This window comes from Eubalaena glacialis, chromosome 7 (genome assembly GCF_028564815.1).
Source record: "Eubalaena glacialis isolate mEubGla1 chromosome 7, mEubGla1.1.hap2.+ XY, whole genome shotgun sequence".
Classification (NCBI taxonomy): Eukaryota; Metazoa; Chordata; class Mammalia; order Artiodactyla; family Balaenidae; genus Eubalaena; species Eubalaena glacialis.
In genome coordinates this window covers 85,688,131-85,706,161 of record NC_083722.1, presented here as the reverse complement: position 1 = coordinate 85,706,161, position 18,031 = coordinate 85,688,131, and the positions used below count along the sequence as shown (strand labels likewise).

At 41.1% G+C, this 18,031-nt stretch overlaps 1 protein-coding gene across 16 annotated transcripts in view; it reads left to right on the top strand.

The window, feature by feature from the left end:
* CADPS (calcium dependent secretion activator) overlaps positions 1 to 18,031 on the top strand; it is a 481,100-nt gene that overhangs the window by 390,711 nt on the left and 72,358 nt on the right. For 10 of the 16 annotated variants that reach the window (XM_061195494.1, XM_061195496.1, XM_061195498.1 and 7 more), the window contains 2 exons: positions 8,608 to 8,763; positions 12,755 to 12,902. In XM_061195494.1, coding sequence (XP_061051477.1) covers positions 8,608 to 8,763; positions 12,755 to 12,902 — 304 coding nt within the window. Of the gene's footprint in view, positions 1 to 5,113; positions 5,261 to 8,607; positions 8,764 to 12,754; positions 12,903 to 18,031 lie in introns of all 16 variants that reach the window. The other 6 variants (XM_061195491.1, XM_061195489.1, XM_061195490.1 and 3 more) reach the window with 2 other exon arrangements.

The window sequence follows — 18,031 nt, the reverse complement described above, 5'->3', positions numbered from 1 at the left end:
CTACATGGTCAGAGATTGGTTGAATCCACAGGCACAGAACTGAAGATAAGGAGGAACCACAGATAGAAGGGCTAAATATAAAGTTATATGTGAATTTTTAACTGTGCAGGGGTCAGTGCCCCTAAGCCCCGTGTTGTTCAAGAGTTAACAAAATATTTCAAATGTTAAAGAAAAACAGAACTCTGACAAGGAAATGCTACCAATATATCGAAGTAGCTAAAAGCAGATTTTAAATATTCTTTATTGTTCAGATTTTCTTATTTCAAAATATGGTCCTATGAAAGAAAATAGAGATATCATCATCATTTGGGTTTGATACAACTGAAGTTATTTGATAGAAAGGGTAAAATGTCTGAGTCCTTATTGCTTATTTCTCTAGAAGGGTGGCCTTCCATCTCTGAGGAGAGAAAAGGGAAGCTGCATCTCTGTTTCCATTAAGCCAGATCATGATGGTCATGATTTGAATCTCTAGGCATTGGTGGAAAATGTCATCCCATAGCTTCTAACCACAGCTGAAGATAGTCAGCCTCTCGAGGGCAAGCCCAGGCTGGACCCCATGGCCTTCTCCGGGGGTCCATGAGGACACGTCATAGCGCCACCACCCGCAGCTGGGCAGGTTGTTCAGAACCCTCCCAGCAGCCCTGAATATGAGCTTTTGGTCCTACCTAACAGACGGACCACACTTCTACCAGCTCTTTAGAGTTGGTTTGTTGCTCATCTAGTCATCCTGGCCTTCTGTGTGGAAGAAAACGTAGAAAGCGTCTAATCCAAAGCTTGCCAAGTCTAGAAACCCCTCTGCACTACTCTTTCCTTGACAGGTTGTCTCTTAGACTCTACTTAAACACTTCCAGGCACAAGGAATCCACGCTTCACTGTTGCCCATTTCAGGTCAGGATGATTCTGAATTAGAGAACTAAACACTGCTTCTTGATATATGCACACTGAAAACCTTGGGTTTCTCATTTCTCAAAGCGCACTTTATCTCTCTCTGCCTGAGACAGACATGTGAAAAGTATTTTCGAAACAGTGTCTTTTCCCAGATTGTCAAAGCTGTCAATATCTTAATGATAATAAAATGTCAGACCAAGGATACCTTAGCAATACGTGGGTGGCCTGGTATGAAATAGACAAGTATTAGACAAGGAGTCAGGATTCTTAACTCTGCCAGTAATTTGCTGAGTGACCTTGGGCAAGTCAGATGACCTTCCTGAGCCTCAATATCCTCCTTTGTAAAAAGGAACTTTGAATACCCAAGACTTTCCAATACTAACATCCTAGGAAATGTGATTTTCCGTATTCACTTCATATATACATTTAATCAGCACTGCCTCCCTAACACCTAGAACAAGGCCTGGGACAGGTGTTCAATAAATATTTATTGATTAGCTGACATTTATTAAGAAACCCATACAGGCTGGAAATTGTAAGAGTACCACAGGAAAACTATGGGGAGAAGGAAGCAAAAGAAAGATACATTCCCCTGATCAGGGATTTCAATCTGGTTGGGTCTGCACAGCATGCACACAACAAAAATGACTTTAAATATTTACCAATGTACAAAGAACATAAGGAAGAGTTATGAGAGCATAGGTAGAAGGGAATGAACCTCCACTGAGGAGTCATAAAGGAAATAGCTTGGAGAGTATTTCAGAAGGGGTAGGGATGTTGGGAAAGAACATGAGCAAAAGTAAAATTGGGGGGAAAGTAGGGTAGGTAGTAGAAACAGTGAATGTTTGGTTTGGGCCAGCATGGATTATAAAGGAGACAAGCCGTAAGGTTGGAGAGATAGTTGGGAGGTTCTAAAATCCCCTGAAGTTTAGAACTTTGTTCGCTAGGTCACGCATTCTGAAGAGGGGATTTACAGCTCCCAAAGATGGTGGAAATTGGTTCTTGGGGGGGGGCCAGCGGAGGAGGGTGTGCAACAAAAGAAATCTTCCTCTTGTTGTGTATATGTATAAAGCACAGGTCTATATACAGTACATAAGCAGATATACAGTATATTGGTGGTATTAAACTTTCATGGGGAAAGCAGTTGGGGGATCTGGTGGTGGTAGGAAGTAAAAGCTTGAGAAACACCCCTCTAAACTCTAGAAAGATATCAAAGAGTGCCCCATGCCCCTAAGTAGGGATTAGACCTAAGAGTAAGCCAGGAAAGAGGTTTTAGTGTTCAGAGCACCAAGAGAAGACAAGATGTACCACATATATTCATGCAACAAAAGGCTCATAAAGTGGAAGGCATTCTGTGTCTTAAATCTAACCCTATCCATAAATCCGAAGCAGAAGGCTTTGAGAAAAGACCCAACCATATCCTCCCTGCACAGAGACCCAACCTTATTAGAATTAATCCTGGAAGGAATGACTCTGCCATCCGTAGAAATGATGAGACATGCACACATTTGTCCCTTTCATCCATGTGACAGAGAGAGAGCAGATGAGAATTTTTTAATCCAGTGCTCCAGGGATGGGTCCTTTGATATGAATGGGAGCTACCCTTTTTCAACAGTCCCCAAAATGAATGAGTCTAATTTTTAACATGTATCCGTTGTTAGGATTGCAATTTACACTTCTTACACTATCCAGAGATATCCAGTTATGATTTTCACAGATAAGCATACTGGACTTGTTTTTAGGTAGTTGCTAAAGGACCCTCTAAAATAATAATTTGTTATATCCATCAGCAGCTCCAGGAGTGCTACAGGAAAATTCCCCCTTTTTACATATAATGCTTGGAATTGTCTCTCTGGTTATTAATATAAGTTATTAATAGCCAAATGAATTATTAATAACATTAGTAATACACTATATTATTTTGCTAAGAGCAGAAATATCAAGCTTGTTTCTTCAGCCTTTTAAAAGCAGATCATGATACTATGTCACAGGAAGGAAATGTTTCTATGAGTGCAGTGCAGCCGTCCAGCCAAAACGTCATATTTTACAAATACAATATGTTTTGATTAATATAAGTATTTTTTTAAACTTTCATGTTTAAAACGAAGCTCATTTCTTATTTGTGTGCCCACCAACCGCTAATATGTTTAAAGTTGCTTTTGCATACATTTGTATGTTATTCATTCCTAGCTACTTTTAATTCACTCAGAATTGACGTTTTAACTTTCCAGGCTGCCATCTCGAAAGATCTCCTAATTCCTTGATCAATATTCAGTGTGTGTATCACTTAATGATCACATTTGCTTATATAGGCTTACACATGTCTCAGTGGAAATCGCCAATGGTTTTGTTCCATAGCAGTGTTTAAGACTGAGAACCACCAGGGACTGAATTCAAAGGCAGATTCCCCAGTTAAACAGAGAAACATGGAAGGAAAAGTTCCATTTTCCCTTCCACTTAATAGTCAGCTTTAGCTAATCTTCTCTTGAGTGTTCCCACGAGAGCACCCTTTCCTCCCAAGTAGAGAAGTGTAATTGGCTTTCCCCAACTGTGAAGTGTAAAGGATGAACCTGTGAGACACCTGTTTCCCTTAAGGAAGAGAATGCCAGGTTGGCAATTTTGCATTCTAGGTTTTTCCATCCACCAGCCGGGGCTATATTCCCATCATGAAAGGGTAGCTCATTTCTAGAGAGAGACAGGTGTCCAGACTATCTCTAGAGTCCAAAATTTCGGGTGTATCAGGAGACTTGCCCCCCTGAGCAAGCCCAGAGGCAGCTCCAGCCTTTGCAAGAGCTGTGTTAGTCAAATACAGCTTGCCCGGGGCAGAGCTGCTTTGGCAAAACTTGCTCTTCTTCTGCAAGATCCAAAAAGCAAACCTCAACTTCTTTGCCAAAATGCTGTCAACTCCACTTAAACAGGAAGGCTCCTCTCAGATGCAGAGTTAGGCTGGGCTCCACTGTGCCAGTGACTTTGGCTGGATGGAACACCCTTGAAATGCCACTACAGAAGCACGAGGTGCCAGCTGGTTGAGCAGTATATGACACAGTCCCTCCAAAGAGATGTGGGTGATGCTCTCTGAGGTTTTTGTTTTGCTTTATTTTCTCTCTTTACCCATAAAGCCATCCACCTCTCTTTCATCACATCAGTTGATCGATCTTTGTTCAAAAAACAAAACCTGATACGAGGTCACAATTTTTAACTGTTTATAATTTTTAACTTACTTAATTTTAACTTTTTACAGAAAATACAAAACTTGATTAATATTCACAAGCTGAACACATCCATGTAACAATCCCACAGATCAAGAAACAGAGCATCACCATCACCCCCCAGAAGCCCCAATCAGCCTTTCTCACAGTCTCTATCTCACTTTCAAGGTTAATTACTTGTAACAGAAGGCCACATTTTAAATCAACTTGTGGTCAAAGAATTCACTATACGAGCTGAAGTTGGGATTCTTTTCTTTTCCTTTTTTTGAGTGTAAACCTTTCTCCACTTTAATTGGGCTTAGTTCGGGAGGGGATGTTTCCATTTTCTTTAAGTGTTCTATAAAATTATGCAAAGCTGTTCATTCTTTTTGATACAATTCCTTCATCTTCGCCATCAACTCTGATGCTCCATTGCGCATACACCTGTCTTCAGAAGTAGCAGTTGGAAAGAATTCCATTTCTGTCCATTACCATTATGCATACGTTCAATTGGGTAAATTTCCTGCTACACCTCGTATCTACTCTCTGACTGAAGAAATGTGCCTCCATCAAAAATAATTTGTAAATAAAAGAAAAAATTAAAGTGTTCCACCCTTTCTATTAGTCCCAGCTACTTCACTGCAGCCCTAGCCACAGCAACGCCAAGAATTCCATGAACTTCAAGTTCTTTGTATGAGACAAGGTCCAGACCCTTGCGGCAATGGATTTGGAAACTGAAGGCCCCTCACAAAGGCATTGAAATAACATGATCATTGTATACAGGCGTGCATGAGTGTCCACGCTTTTCAGTCACTCTGTGGTTAATTTTTTTCCATTAACTTTTATCATTTCTTTCTGAACACTGAGCCACACCACAGCTCCCCATCCGTAAGCTGCTTTCTGAAACGTGTTGCTTAAGTTTTCGTTGTCGTCTTGCTGTGGACTTAGCCAATTTATTTACAACTGTTGTGTGCTTCTGCCACATCTGCATTGTCACTGTGATGGTATTTTTTTCTTTCTGTCTGTTTCTTCCACAGGAGTTTAACCAGTAATCTACCCAATGTGAACCTACCCAATGTGAACCTTCCCAAAGTACCAAATCTACCAGTTAACATCCCTCTAGGCATCCCACAAATGCCTACTTTTTCGGCACCGTCATGGATGGCTGCTATATATGATGCTGAGTGTGTATTCAGTTCACATTAGATCTAATTTAAATTTAAGTGATCTTGGCATGGATATGTATTGTTTATTTCTATACATCCTATATAACGGAGATGGAGATGGATAATTAGACATATTTTGCTGATCATACAGAGACAATATTGTTTATTTCTGGCATGCAGCGTGTTTGTAAGACGTTTGCTATATATACAGCACTAACAATTTGTCTTACGCCCACTGAACGTTTGAGGACTATGGTTCACTTCCTGAATTCCTTTGCAAAAGGCTTCTTCCCATATATATATTTTTTTTATTTTAATGCAGGTGACATGACTTCAGGAGTTAATCATCCAAAAATAGTCCAGGAAACCTCTTTGCTGGGCCAGCTGGTCATTTCTGGCTTGATCCAAATCAAAGAGGAAAGCACACCTACCTAGAAGCTGGTTTGGGCTTTTTTTTTTTTTTAAATAAAAGATTCCTAGAGACTGTTTAAACCATAAAGCATATTTCTGGTGTCAGCAAATGGCAGGATATAGTAACAGTATGTTCAGGGCTAAATGAAAATTTCTGAATGGATCAAGCCTTAGTAACATAAATGTTATGTAAAGGTACATTCCAAGGTCAAAATACAATTTGGAGCATTGAGATCTAGGTAGCAAGAAGATGTCTAAATTTGAGAATGCACTGCAGTTAAATTTGGGGGTAGCCGTATCATCTGTGGTCTCAGTGTAGGGCCACTCTCTACACTCATCCATACAAATGCCAGCAATGCATGGGGTTTGTTTTCTTTGGAGGTCAGGTCACCCCTTTAAAGCCAGCAGTTTGGAGGGTGGAGGTTGAGAAGCCATTTCTTCTAGCTTAGGAAATGAATCCTCTCTCCTTCTTTCCTTCTCAAGTAGAAGATCCAGCACCCCGAAATCCTACCTCAGGGAAATTAAATTAGAACCACATGCATGATTTAATACGTGAAAGAAGGTTTAGCAATTCTATACCCTCCTTTGATCCTTTTCTTAGACCACAGCTAATTATAGGCCAGATAAGCTTTTTCTTGAAAGAATAAATTGGCACATTTTCAAAGGGAAGTGTTATTATCAAAGGAATAAAAAATGATCTGAAACTGGCAGTGATGTTTTGAAATCTCAAAATCACATTTGTCAAGATGGCCCTCCACATTTTTATTTCTGCAGTAATCCAGGTAGAGAACAGAACTTTAAAATGACTGCTCTACTTGGCTCCTCCAAAGCTACCTAATATTTTTAAAAACCTGTATTTGCTCACAAGTTCACAATGAAATCATCTGGTCAGTCTGATTTTCTTTTAAAGACAAATAAAAACCTCCAAAATTTGTATCTGGAAAAAAAACTTCTAAAACAACCCCATAAATCATATTCATGCTAAGATGACTATATGAAAAGTTAGATTAGGTAGTATCTGTTAAAAATTAAAAAATAAATATCCAAAAGCTTCTCTTACCTCCTTCTGTGCATGCTCTGTGACATTGTTTTTGAAAAGATATGAATCAAGACATTGTAATAAAGCAGATAATGGTCTCCATTCAATTAATTAAGGCATGAGTGGGAACACATTTTGGTAACTGCTCAGCAATCAAAATAATCTTGGTGCTATTGCCTTAACATGAACAGTTTATCTTAAAAATAACAAGAAAATATTCTTTTCCTCATGTCAAAACTTAATAATAAGCTCTTCAAAGAAAAAGAAAAAAAAAACCCTAGAAGAATTTTTTGAAACTCTGAAACCAGATGGGTGTCAAAATGTTGTTGTAATAAATACCAATTATTGCATTCATATGTACTTAATGATTTAAAACATACAAGCATGCAGTTCCAAAACGGGGTTTCGACTAGGCAAAGTTGGGGTTTCTTTTCCCAAGCATAGGATGGGAGAGGGGGGAAGGCTGAACTTTTTCGGAGAAACAGTGCATTCCCCCACTTTTGAACAGTGCCTACGACCGTATCTGAAAAGAAGGCGTAGATTCTCAATCACCCACCAGGAAATGCCTGATTCTATATCTTTTCATATTTTCAGTTTCCTCCTCTGCCACCTTTCATTTTAAGGACGTGTTTCCATGTTACCTGCTCCTTCGTGTCAGATACATCTACGTACTGACCTCAGACTGGTCTGTCCTTGAAAGCGTTACCCTGTTGGTCCAGGCCGTGGGCTCCCTCCCGGCATGTTGGGAGTCTTCTCCTACCCCCATCCCCCTGCAGTAGCTGTGTATGCCTTTATGCACTAGCTATATTTCTCTCTCTGAAGCATTAATTCAATGCAGCTGGCATCTGTCACAATAGAAACACCCACTCTCATCTGTTTCTATAGACGATGTCAGAACAAGTGGTAATGCATGGTATGTTGGACGTTTTATAAATTGCCGTGTTAGCATTAGTGGTATGCGAGGAAGGGGGTGGGAGGTGGCCACCCCACAGAGCTGCCGATGGGATTCTTACAAAAGAGAAAGCCAGCCAGGGAAGGGCAAGAGGGTGAGAGGTGGAACATTTCCTGTACGCGGGCTTTCCGTCGATGCCCCAGGTAAAAGTTTCTTAGACGTCATTGTACAGAAAGGAATCAAGACCAATTTCTCCATCTGTACAGAGGACTGGGTAAGATGGTGCAACGGTACAAGAGCTCAGGTTTTGAGCCCTAAAGCTTTGCAAATATCCCTTGTCCACTCACCTCCCCCCCACAACCCACCTTGTCCTGGGGCTGCCTATGCAACGGGCTGGTCTGTGCAAATTGGACTGATAACCAAACTGAACGAGCATCTTGGATTCAAGGTATCCAGGTGGACTCGGCTTGACGTGAGTCACCCCAATTTCCTTCCAGCTCTTCAAGAGAGAAAGCGGGTCCTCGCTCACCACTTTGTTAGCACTGTCCTTTTACAAATGAAAGTCTTGTGCAGTATCCAAGAGGTCTCCGCTCTGGAGGGCAGCCGGGGAAATGCATGAAGCCCTGAATTCTAATAACTGCATGTTGCCATGTAGTTATTATCCGTTGAGACCTACTTCTCCCTCTGGTTCGTGGCCTTCATCTGAATCATCACATGTGTTAATGTGGTTATTAGAAGAAGGCTGATTTTTACCATACCTTGTTCTAGTTATGGGGCAGCACCTTCCTCAGACTTGTCACTGGTCTGGAATAATTGGCCGAACAAAGCCCACGAAGTCACGTATGGTAAAACTCAAAATCTGCCGGTGGAGATCGCCCCCACCTCCACCGCCAACATGCGTCGTTTTGTATGTTGAAGCCACTGTTTGCCTTAAGCCTTCTAGCACCCAACTGTTCTTGTGTCAGGTTTTGCAGAACCCTAGGCCAGTGGGTGACTCTTGCTTTCAAATTTTTATCCTGCCAGTAACGGATCAGGCACTTCCGAAGATCTGTTCTGGAAACTTGATGCCCTTCAGACCTTCATTCGGGACTTGCACTGGCCTGAAGAAGAGTTTGGAAAGCACCTGGAACAACGGCTAAAGCTGATGGCAAGTGACATGATTGAATCTTGTGTCAAAAGGTGAGCATAGGTGGCTGGACAGGTTTCTGCACCCCTTCCCCGCTGGGCACTGACTCGGGGAGAGGTGAGGGCTCCCACTCTTACAGTTGGCTGTAATTTGGAGTGTGTTGGAGAAGGTGATTGTTTGTCAAAGTCAGCTGGAGTGGTGACCACCTCACTGTAGCTTCTATTCACCTTCCCCACCTCTGTCCCAGACCCAACAAAAGATGGCACAGAATATGGCTGCCAGTTTTTTCATTAAGCTCCATGAGGAAAGGGTCCTTCTTGTCTCTGTATCCCCAATACCCATAAGTGTCTGGCACAGAATATTTAGTTAATACATATTTGTTAAATATCTGAGTGTATGCATGGGTGGATAGCTGGCTGGAAGAAAGAGAAGCACCTACAATTCTAGAGCCAGCGTATTCAGTACAGGTAGCAGGCATCTCTTGACTTTCCAGCAGTGTGGGCAGGACCTCCACAACATCATTCACTCTGTATATATGAACTGAGCATGTACCAGTTGCCAACCATGAGTTGTCTTGCCTAAAATCTAACTAGATAGAAACAAAGGGGCATGACACATTAAATGTGCATTTTGATTTCCTACACATTGCCTGGGTTGTCACCATGGCATATAGGATTGAGGTGGGAATGCTGCATTTGACCTTTCTAAGTAGACTTTCCTGAGAAAGAAGAAGAAAATGAGGACAGTACACATCCACTCAACAAAAATTGTTTGGGCTTCTCCTGTATGCCAGGCACAGTGCTAAGTTCTTGGCACACCAGGAAGGGTGGGAGATCGCATCCCTTCCCTCATGGAGTGTCTATTTCTGAATATCAGAGACAGAAATGAAATCCGTCTGATTTGACATCATTATCATCACCCTGTCTATCCCCAGACACACATCCAAGTTCTCTTTCCAGTTCATAACGGTTCCATTATTTTTCCTCATTCAAAAACACCCAAAATCCCCCAAGCAGCACAGACTACTCTGGATCTCCAGATGTTGTGTAGTTTAGTTGATGGATCAGTTGTGTGTGATGGGGGCTGGGTTTGGCTGAGAGTGAACTGAGTTCATTATTTTGTATCTTGGAAGAAGAAAAGAGAAGTAATGGCATCAAAACTGGAAACCAAAAGGGCAAAAGACCTGCACAGCCCCAGGTAGGGGAGCATCTCGGCAGGAATTGGTAAAGGAGCCACATGCTGTGGGGAATCTGGGCAGGTGTCCGATGGCACTTCTGGAAGCTTAAAATCCTGGTGATTCAGATTCTGTGTTTTGCTCTTTTCTTCCCAGTTTTAGAAGCAAAGGCAGGCCTATTTCTCAAACCAAAGATCAAAATCTTTCCTTAGGGTTTTGAATTCCACCATTTCCTACATGGTCTGTATCAATTTTAGGAAAAGCAAGCCTTTCCCTATGGCCAAACCATCCCACCAAAAACTTCTTGCAGGGCAGTTTCCCTGTGGTGAAAAGTTCTCCCTTCATCTGTACTAGCGGCTACAACGCAGTAGAAAGAACCCTTACTAGCTTCTGATCTGTGTACGCAATCATACAGAAAGACATGTATACCCTTCTCTGAAAAGCCAGACTTCTGAGAAGGGAGTAAGAAATAAGGAGATGCTGGGAGGAAAAGGGAAGACATAGGGATGTGAAAGGTAGATAGTGACTGTTTTCTCCCTTACCACATGCCTTGGTGTGCAGGAGCTTAGCTCCCTGACCAGGGATCGAACCCACCGTGCCCTCGGCAGTGAAAGCTCGGAGTCCTAACCATTGGACCACCAGGGAATTCCCCTTACCACGTGTCTTTATGGATCAGCCACCTCCAAGAGTGTGAGCTACTGAAAGGCAGGGAGTGTATCTTGTTCATTTTGAACTCCTCACCCTCCCTGGGTCCCCGCCTCATGCCTGGCACATAGTGGCTCTTAAGTAACCTTTTGTGAACAGAAGTTGGTCAGCTGCACATGTACACCTGGCACTGGACACATAAATACCCCCGTGTCCCTTTCAGTTGAGGCCCCAGACAAAAGCAGATCAGGGCAAACATAGGGGCAAATGTCATCCCCAAACCTCGAGATTCAGGAGGTAAAATGTGAAGAAGTCCTTGGATGTTGTAAGACATAGAATCTACATTAGTAGAGCCTGGAACATTTGCTTTCCTCTTTGGGACAGAATAAAAGGACCGTGTTCTAGAAGGGCAAGGACATTATTGCATAGATGTAAATATGCAATGCCCAAAAGTCAATCAGGCACTCATTTCCAAGTTTCTCAGCAATTGAAATCATTCATCTGATGGACTTGATGGTGCCGCTGGTCTAGTCTGTGTCAGGTCCTGTGCTCCGCACAAAATAAGGCACCCTAACTGCCCTCAGAGAGTCAGTGGATTAAGTGACCTCTCCATTCTTGGCTTTTCCTTCCCATGGAGCCCTATCAGTCATATTAATCTTGCATTCAGCTTCCTCTTTTCACAGCCGCACACTCCAAGGGCTATGAACAGCTCTCCTGTGAAAACAGAAGACGATTACTTCATTGTAAGGGAGTGATTTAGCATTTCCATTTCTCAAATTGGGCCGGAACTGGCACACAAACCTCAGAAGATCAGCACAGGGACCTGTCCAAGTCAGTCCCCATCAGGCCCCCTTTTCACAAAACCAGAAAGTGATGTATTTTCAACGTAGCTTAAAATGATCATCATGATTAGAAAGCTTCTTCAGTGCACCGAGTCTTTGGGAGCCAAGATCATTTATCTTTAACATGATCATATAATATATAGGAGTGTTTTAAGAGGTTTTTTTTTTTTAAGTTTTTTTCTTAAGAACTGGGCTTCCAACCTTAGAAATTATACTTGGCTTCCCTGCCTGCACCCAGGGTGTGTTAGCAAGCTGGCATCCTTTCCTGAGCTAACTAGCTGTGTGGTCCTCCCTATGCACTGTTAGAAAACTGCTACAAATACCTCTTAAAGCAATGCTTTCCTGGTGGCTGCATGATCTCCAGAACCTGACTGTGAACAATGCTGAAAAGATGCACTGGTTGAAAGGAGCTTTAATAAAACCACTTACTAACCAGGTGCTTTTCTTTAAAGACATGTCATGACGTGACCCACTTCTCTGAAACCTTTTAAAATCTAACTGGTCCCCTTTACAATGCTGATATCAAGGATTAAATCTTACCCCTGTATTACCAGCTGGCCATGTCGGACTAGGGTTTTCCTGTGTGCAGTTAGCACGTTGATGGGATCATAATTTGGCCTGTGTCAAAATTATGTCATCTTACGTTTCCACCGTTGTACAATTCTTGAAATGGTAAGTATATTATGATATTTTTACTTATAAAAATAACATATTCTTATTACAAAATAATACATTGACATCGCAAAAACAGACAAACATAGTGGAAGCCCCCCGGGACCACTCCTCCTAATTTCGCTCTCCTCCCCAAAGGTAGCCATCTTATTTTTTTTAGTCTTTAAAGCAATGTAATAAGCTTGTTGGATTTTTTTTTTTACGTCACTCTCTTTCAAAACCAGAAAGGAAAAAAAAACCCAAACAAAACAGTAAGTGTAATTTAAGATATTTCCGCCCATGAAGTTTTTGAAGATTAGAAGCTGTTTTTTGGGGAGGGGTTTTGCTGTTTTTCTTAATGAAGTGATTCAAGGTAGTCGGTTGCCAGTATGAGAGAACTTATATATGCTATAATGCTATAATTGGGTTTTTGTTCATTCATTCGTTCTCGTGCAATTAGGGTTCTCCCTAGCATGTAAACTATAGACAGAAATACGCCAAGCTACAGGTGTTCCATGTACTGCAGAGAAAGGAAGGGTTTACATGGCTGTCTCTGTGAATAGGCCTTCCTTAGCTGGGAAAGTCATTTAAAAAAGAACACATGTGAAGTCATTGTCGATTGAAACTGATTACAGCCTTCAATTTTCTTTTTCACTGACCTCTCGGAAAATGTCTTCTCCACCTGCCGCCATCTGGATGCTGAATTGGTCTTTTCCTACTTTGTTTTAATAGAACCAGGATTGCATTTGAAGTTAAGCTGCAAAAAACCAGTCGATCAACAGATTTTCGAGTCCCACAGTCAATATGCACCATGTTTAATGTTATGGTTGATGCCAAAGCTCAATCAACAAAACTTTGCAGCATGGAAATGGGCCAAGAGGTAAAAAAAAAAAAAATTACAGATTTTCCCCCCTCCATTGATCATGTAGAAGAAAACTTCACAAATTCCTTCCATCTACACTAGTCTGCTAGTTTCAGAAATATACTCTAACATTTGTGGATTAAGCCACAGATGAATGTTTGGTATCTATTTGTTAAGTAAATTTCTAAGGCATGTGCTGATGAGTATGCCAGTCACTTGGAAGTGATTCTTGGCTGGGGTTGGGGTGACCGTAAAGTTCCCTTAAGTCAGATGAAGTTTGATGACCTTATTTATTAGGCTGGCATCTCCAACAGATCTGTTTGCCAGAATGCAAGTCATTTTCACACTGGAAGTGCACTTTATCACTTTGAACATCTGGACAGCAGGAGAGGGCTCTTCCTAGCATCATGCAACTTCCAGGATGTATAATATTAGATCACCCTGCTACTCAGTCCCCAGCCAGCAGGCTTTGAATTTCCAAGAAATCACAGGCTTTCCATTTTCCTTAGATTGAGTTGATTGTGAATCTTCCCTGACCAAAAGTTTAGTCCTTTGCTAAGTTTCCAATTCCCAAGTGGTATTTAAAATGTAAAGGAGAAAGAAACAGCAACTTGGGCTTGATTAAAGACTATCATGATCATTTTTCTCCGATGGCCTTAAGCCAGCTAGATATTCATATACCAATTTAGAATTAATTCAGAAACATTTCTGGCAACTCTCATGTTGTTGCCAATTGGCATAAATTGCTCCTAAATCAGATCTTACAATACCAGCCTTATATGCTCAGAATTTTTACTAAATTATATTTGCTCCTTATTCGTTACTTATTTTCTCTTTCGGCACCTTCCATTTTTAAATGTGGGCTGGTGGTATTCTCTTCCTGGCAAGGTCATCTCTAACCTCCTTCCGCCTCCAAATCAGCTTCCTCAGCCACCCCTGTCAGCTGCTGCTCTTGACGGATTTTCTTGTTGGGTACCTTGCCCCAGGGGCTATGTTCTAAGCCCTGGGGTCAAATGCAAGGTGCCAGTGGTTCTCTTTCCTGGCTCCATTTGCTGCATGAGAATGATCTAGAGCAGTAGTTCTCAAATTTCAGGGTCTATCAGACTCATCCAGAGAGCTTCTTAAAACCCAGATTGTTGGGTCTCACCCCGCGAGTTTCTGATAGGTCAGGGGTGTGGTCCAAGAATGTGCATTTCTGACAAATTCCCCAGTGATGCTGATGGTCCTGGCTGATCTGGAGACCACATTTTGAGAACCACTGGCCCGGAGCCTCAGTATCCAAAAAGAGTTAAGGAGAAGAGCTGAGGTACAAAGGACAGCCTCCTGAGGAAGGCTTGGGTTGGGTGTCCAGACCCTGGGTCTCTTGCCCTGGCTGTGCTGCAGACTGGACCTGATCAAGTCACTCGGCCTCTGCAAACCTCAGTTTCCTCATCTGTAAAATGATAGCACTATTCTAGTTTCATTCAGGCTGTTTTTAGCTGTAGACTCAATTCTTCAAACCTTACCAGGAAGGCCAGCATACGAAATGAATAAAATTAGAGCTGTTCTGGATGAAATGGGGGGCAGGAATTCAAGGAAAAGGGGGCCAGAGCCCAAGCTACCATATTCCTCTTCACACTGCCCCCCAGGCACCCACACCCCCCCCGACACTTCTCTGGGGGACTCGGAACAATCTCATAGGCTTCACAGAGCCCACTGTAAAAACCCTGTTTTTAGTGATCTCTAAAGTTCATTAAAATCCCTTTGAATTCAGACTTTTCAGGGTCCCATCCCTTTTAAATTTTTCTCCCTTTGAGCTTCCTTTTTAAAAACTGAGATATAATTTACATACCATAAAATTCACCCTTTTAAAAAGTATGATTCAGTCATTTTTAGTATATTCACAAAGTTGTGCAACCATCACCACAGTCGGTTGTAGGACATTTTCATCACCCTGAAAAGAAACTCAGGCCCATTAATAATAATTCCCCAACCCTCCCTCCCTAGCCCTAGGTAACCACCACTCTTCTAGCTGTCTCTAAGGATTTGCCTATGCTAAGCATTTCATATCAATGGAATCTCATGTGTAGCCTTTGGTGTCTGGTTTCCTTCACATGGCATAATGTTTTCAAGATTCATCCATGTTGTTGCATGTATTAGTACTTCCTTTTTATAGCTAACTAGTATTCTATTACATGGATATACTACATTTTGTTTATCACTTCATCAGTTGATGGACATTTGAGTTTCTTCTACTTTTTAGCTACTACGAGTAAAGCTGCCTTGAACATTCCTGTACAAGTGTTCATGTGGACCTAAGAGTGCAATTGGATATATACCTAAGAGTGCAATACACCTAAGAGTGAAATTATTGGGTCATATGGTAACTCTGTGTTCAACTTTTGAGGAACAGCCAAACTTTTTTGCAAAGTGGCTGCACCATTCTACATTCCCATCAGCAATGTGTGAGAAATCCTATTTCTCCACAACTTAGCCAAAGCTTCTTATTATCTATCTTTTTTGGTATCACCATCCTAGTGTGTGTAAAATGGTATCTCATTATGGTTTTGATTTGCAGTGATATTGGCCATCTTTTCATGGGTTTATTGACCACTTGTATATCTTTGAACAAATGTCTATTCATTCAAATCTTTTGCTCATTTTTAAAATTGGATTGTCCTTTGTTGTTTAGCTATAAGAGTTCTTTATATATTTTGGATACTAGACCATTATATATATGATTTGCACCTATTTTCTTCCTTCTGTGGGTTGGCTTTTGTTTTTCACCTTCTTGGTAGTATTCTTTAAAGCATAAAAGTTTTTTTAAGTTTTATGGAGTCCAATTTATCTGTTTCTCCTCACAGCTGCTTGAGATGTCCATTTTCACTGAGTTTCACAAGGATGACACCATTCAGGGTAGGGAAGGGTTGTTACACAGGGATTGGCCAATTTCCCCCTTGGCAACTTTTACATTCCCTCTTCAGATTGACTCAATGGTGCCCGCAATTATAGAACTCCTACATACCTGGACAGATGGCTAAACAGTCTTTTCAAACAAGCTTAATCACTCTGATCTTTTCTTTTTGAACTGGAGTTTGGGGAGAGTAATAGGAGTTGGGTGGAGGAGTGGAGAGGGGGGGTTGTCAGAAACCCTACTGAAAATCTGATGAAATGTATGAGGCCATTTCCCAGAAAAAAAAATATATATATATACTTTCATACAATTTCACTATACAATTTCAGGGCCTTGTCAGGCCAAACTATAGACCCTGGTTGGAGATATATACTAAGAAATAACAAGTTGATTTTGTCACAGTGGACCCTGTCTCTTATCTTTACCACTGATCACTTCTGTGCTAGAGTAGAATGCCCTTGGCTTAACCTTGAAGTCTTGGTTTTCTAGACTAACTTGTCCAGTGGCTTAATAACTACATCATATGGACTCTACCCCTTAGCTACCAAACTATGTGACCTTGAGCAAGTCACTTACTCTCATAACCTTGCTGTCATTTGTCAAATGAGAGATAATAGCATGTAACACACAACCTTTGAGAGGTATGCAGCTTGTCAAAATTGGGGATAAAGCTTCCTAATTTCTGGATGTAAGATTAGAATGTTGTCTTGGAGATTCCCAAATAGTAACATTTTTGAGGCTAAACTACTTCTTTCTGGACATTGTTCTATTTGATATAATAGAAAAGACTTCATGTATTTACCCCTAAATGATTCAACGTGTTTTGTTGTTTTTTTTTTTTTTTTAATGAAAACAATAAGTGAGACTCATAAATGTTTCCCAGTTTCCCAGAACTAGTGCACAGACGTCCAGGCTAAATGATCTTTGTTAAGGGCCCATCCAATACTGTATTCTAGTCTATGATTCTTATCCGAAGCCTGTCAGTTTCCCAAGCCATGCTAGAGAGACCTGCTATGCCATTTCTCCTTAATGTAACTGAATCAGAGACACCTAAGTGACCAGCTTGTGAGAAATGAGGCCTTTTCTGACCTTAGAATGCCAAGTGACTGAGAACAGTGAGAATGAAGCCAGACATCATTGTCTGTAAATATATACTTCCTTGAAGGACCTTGCTCTGTGGCTGTGACCTTGACTAGAACTTTATTGGGAAGTCTCATGCAAATGGTCTCTCAATTTTTCTCACTTTGTAGAATGGGGATATTCATCTCCAAAGTGAAACTGAATTGTTAAAGTGAGATTGGCCAAGGATGGCTGGAAACATCATGATATTGGGAGGAGAGAAGTCCAGTGTTTTTATGTAGTTTTCATTTTGTGAATATTGCATAGTAAACTCATATTACAGATCTAGTTACTAATACCTGCTTCCACCTGGATTCCAACTCCCTTAAGGTATTTTGGACTAGATACCGACCAGGTGATACAATATTCTCCAATTTTAAGATCACTTCCTGAATTTCGTCATTGGGATAAAGTCTCATTTAAAGGCAGCTGTTGAAACATTTGTTAACCATACTTTTCCATCTTAAATATTTATTTTTTCATTAAAATTTGTGAAGCACCAATAGAGAGGAAATTGTGTATTAAATAGTTTCTCACTTGGTCTAGTGTGTTTTCATCTCATTTCCAAGGTCAGATGGTCTTAACAGAAAGACAACATACACACAATCTGTTCCATGACAAGGCAAAATGTGCAGCACAGGAAGTCAAGTGGAATAATTTTCACGAAGTGATTGTGAATTTGCTGCAACTTAGCTCATCAGAAGCAAAAGTAAACTCTCCAAACTTTCCACACCATTGAAGATTAGTAGTTCCCTTGCCATCATTATGGTCATGATCTAGTGCCCCAGAATATAACTTAGGAATATTGTTGTTATTATTAGGGTCAAGTCAATCTAAGAAGGCCAACAGAGAGGACTGGAAAATGCAAAAACAGGAAGGATCCATTTTTGTACCCATATTAGGATGCAGATAGAATTGGATAGTTCATCTGACTGCAAGAAATTTTGTGACAAGATAGTTTAGTTAGGGGGATGGTAATTAAAAGATGCCCCAGTAGTATTTGTATCCCTTCGTGGAGCTTCCCATCTGCATGGAGCAATGTATCTCCCAAGAAAGAGCAGAGTGAAGGCAAAGTACTTACTGTTTCTCCAGAAAAGCAAGTCAATCAAATAAGTCTCAGGAGACTCTGGTAAAA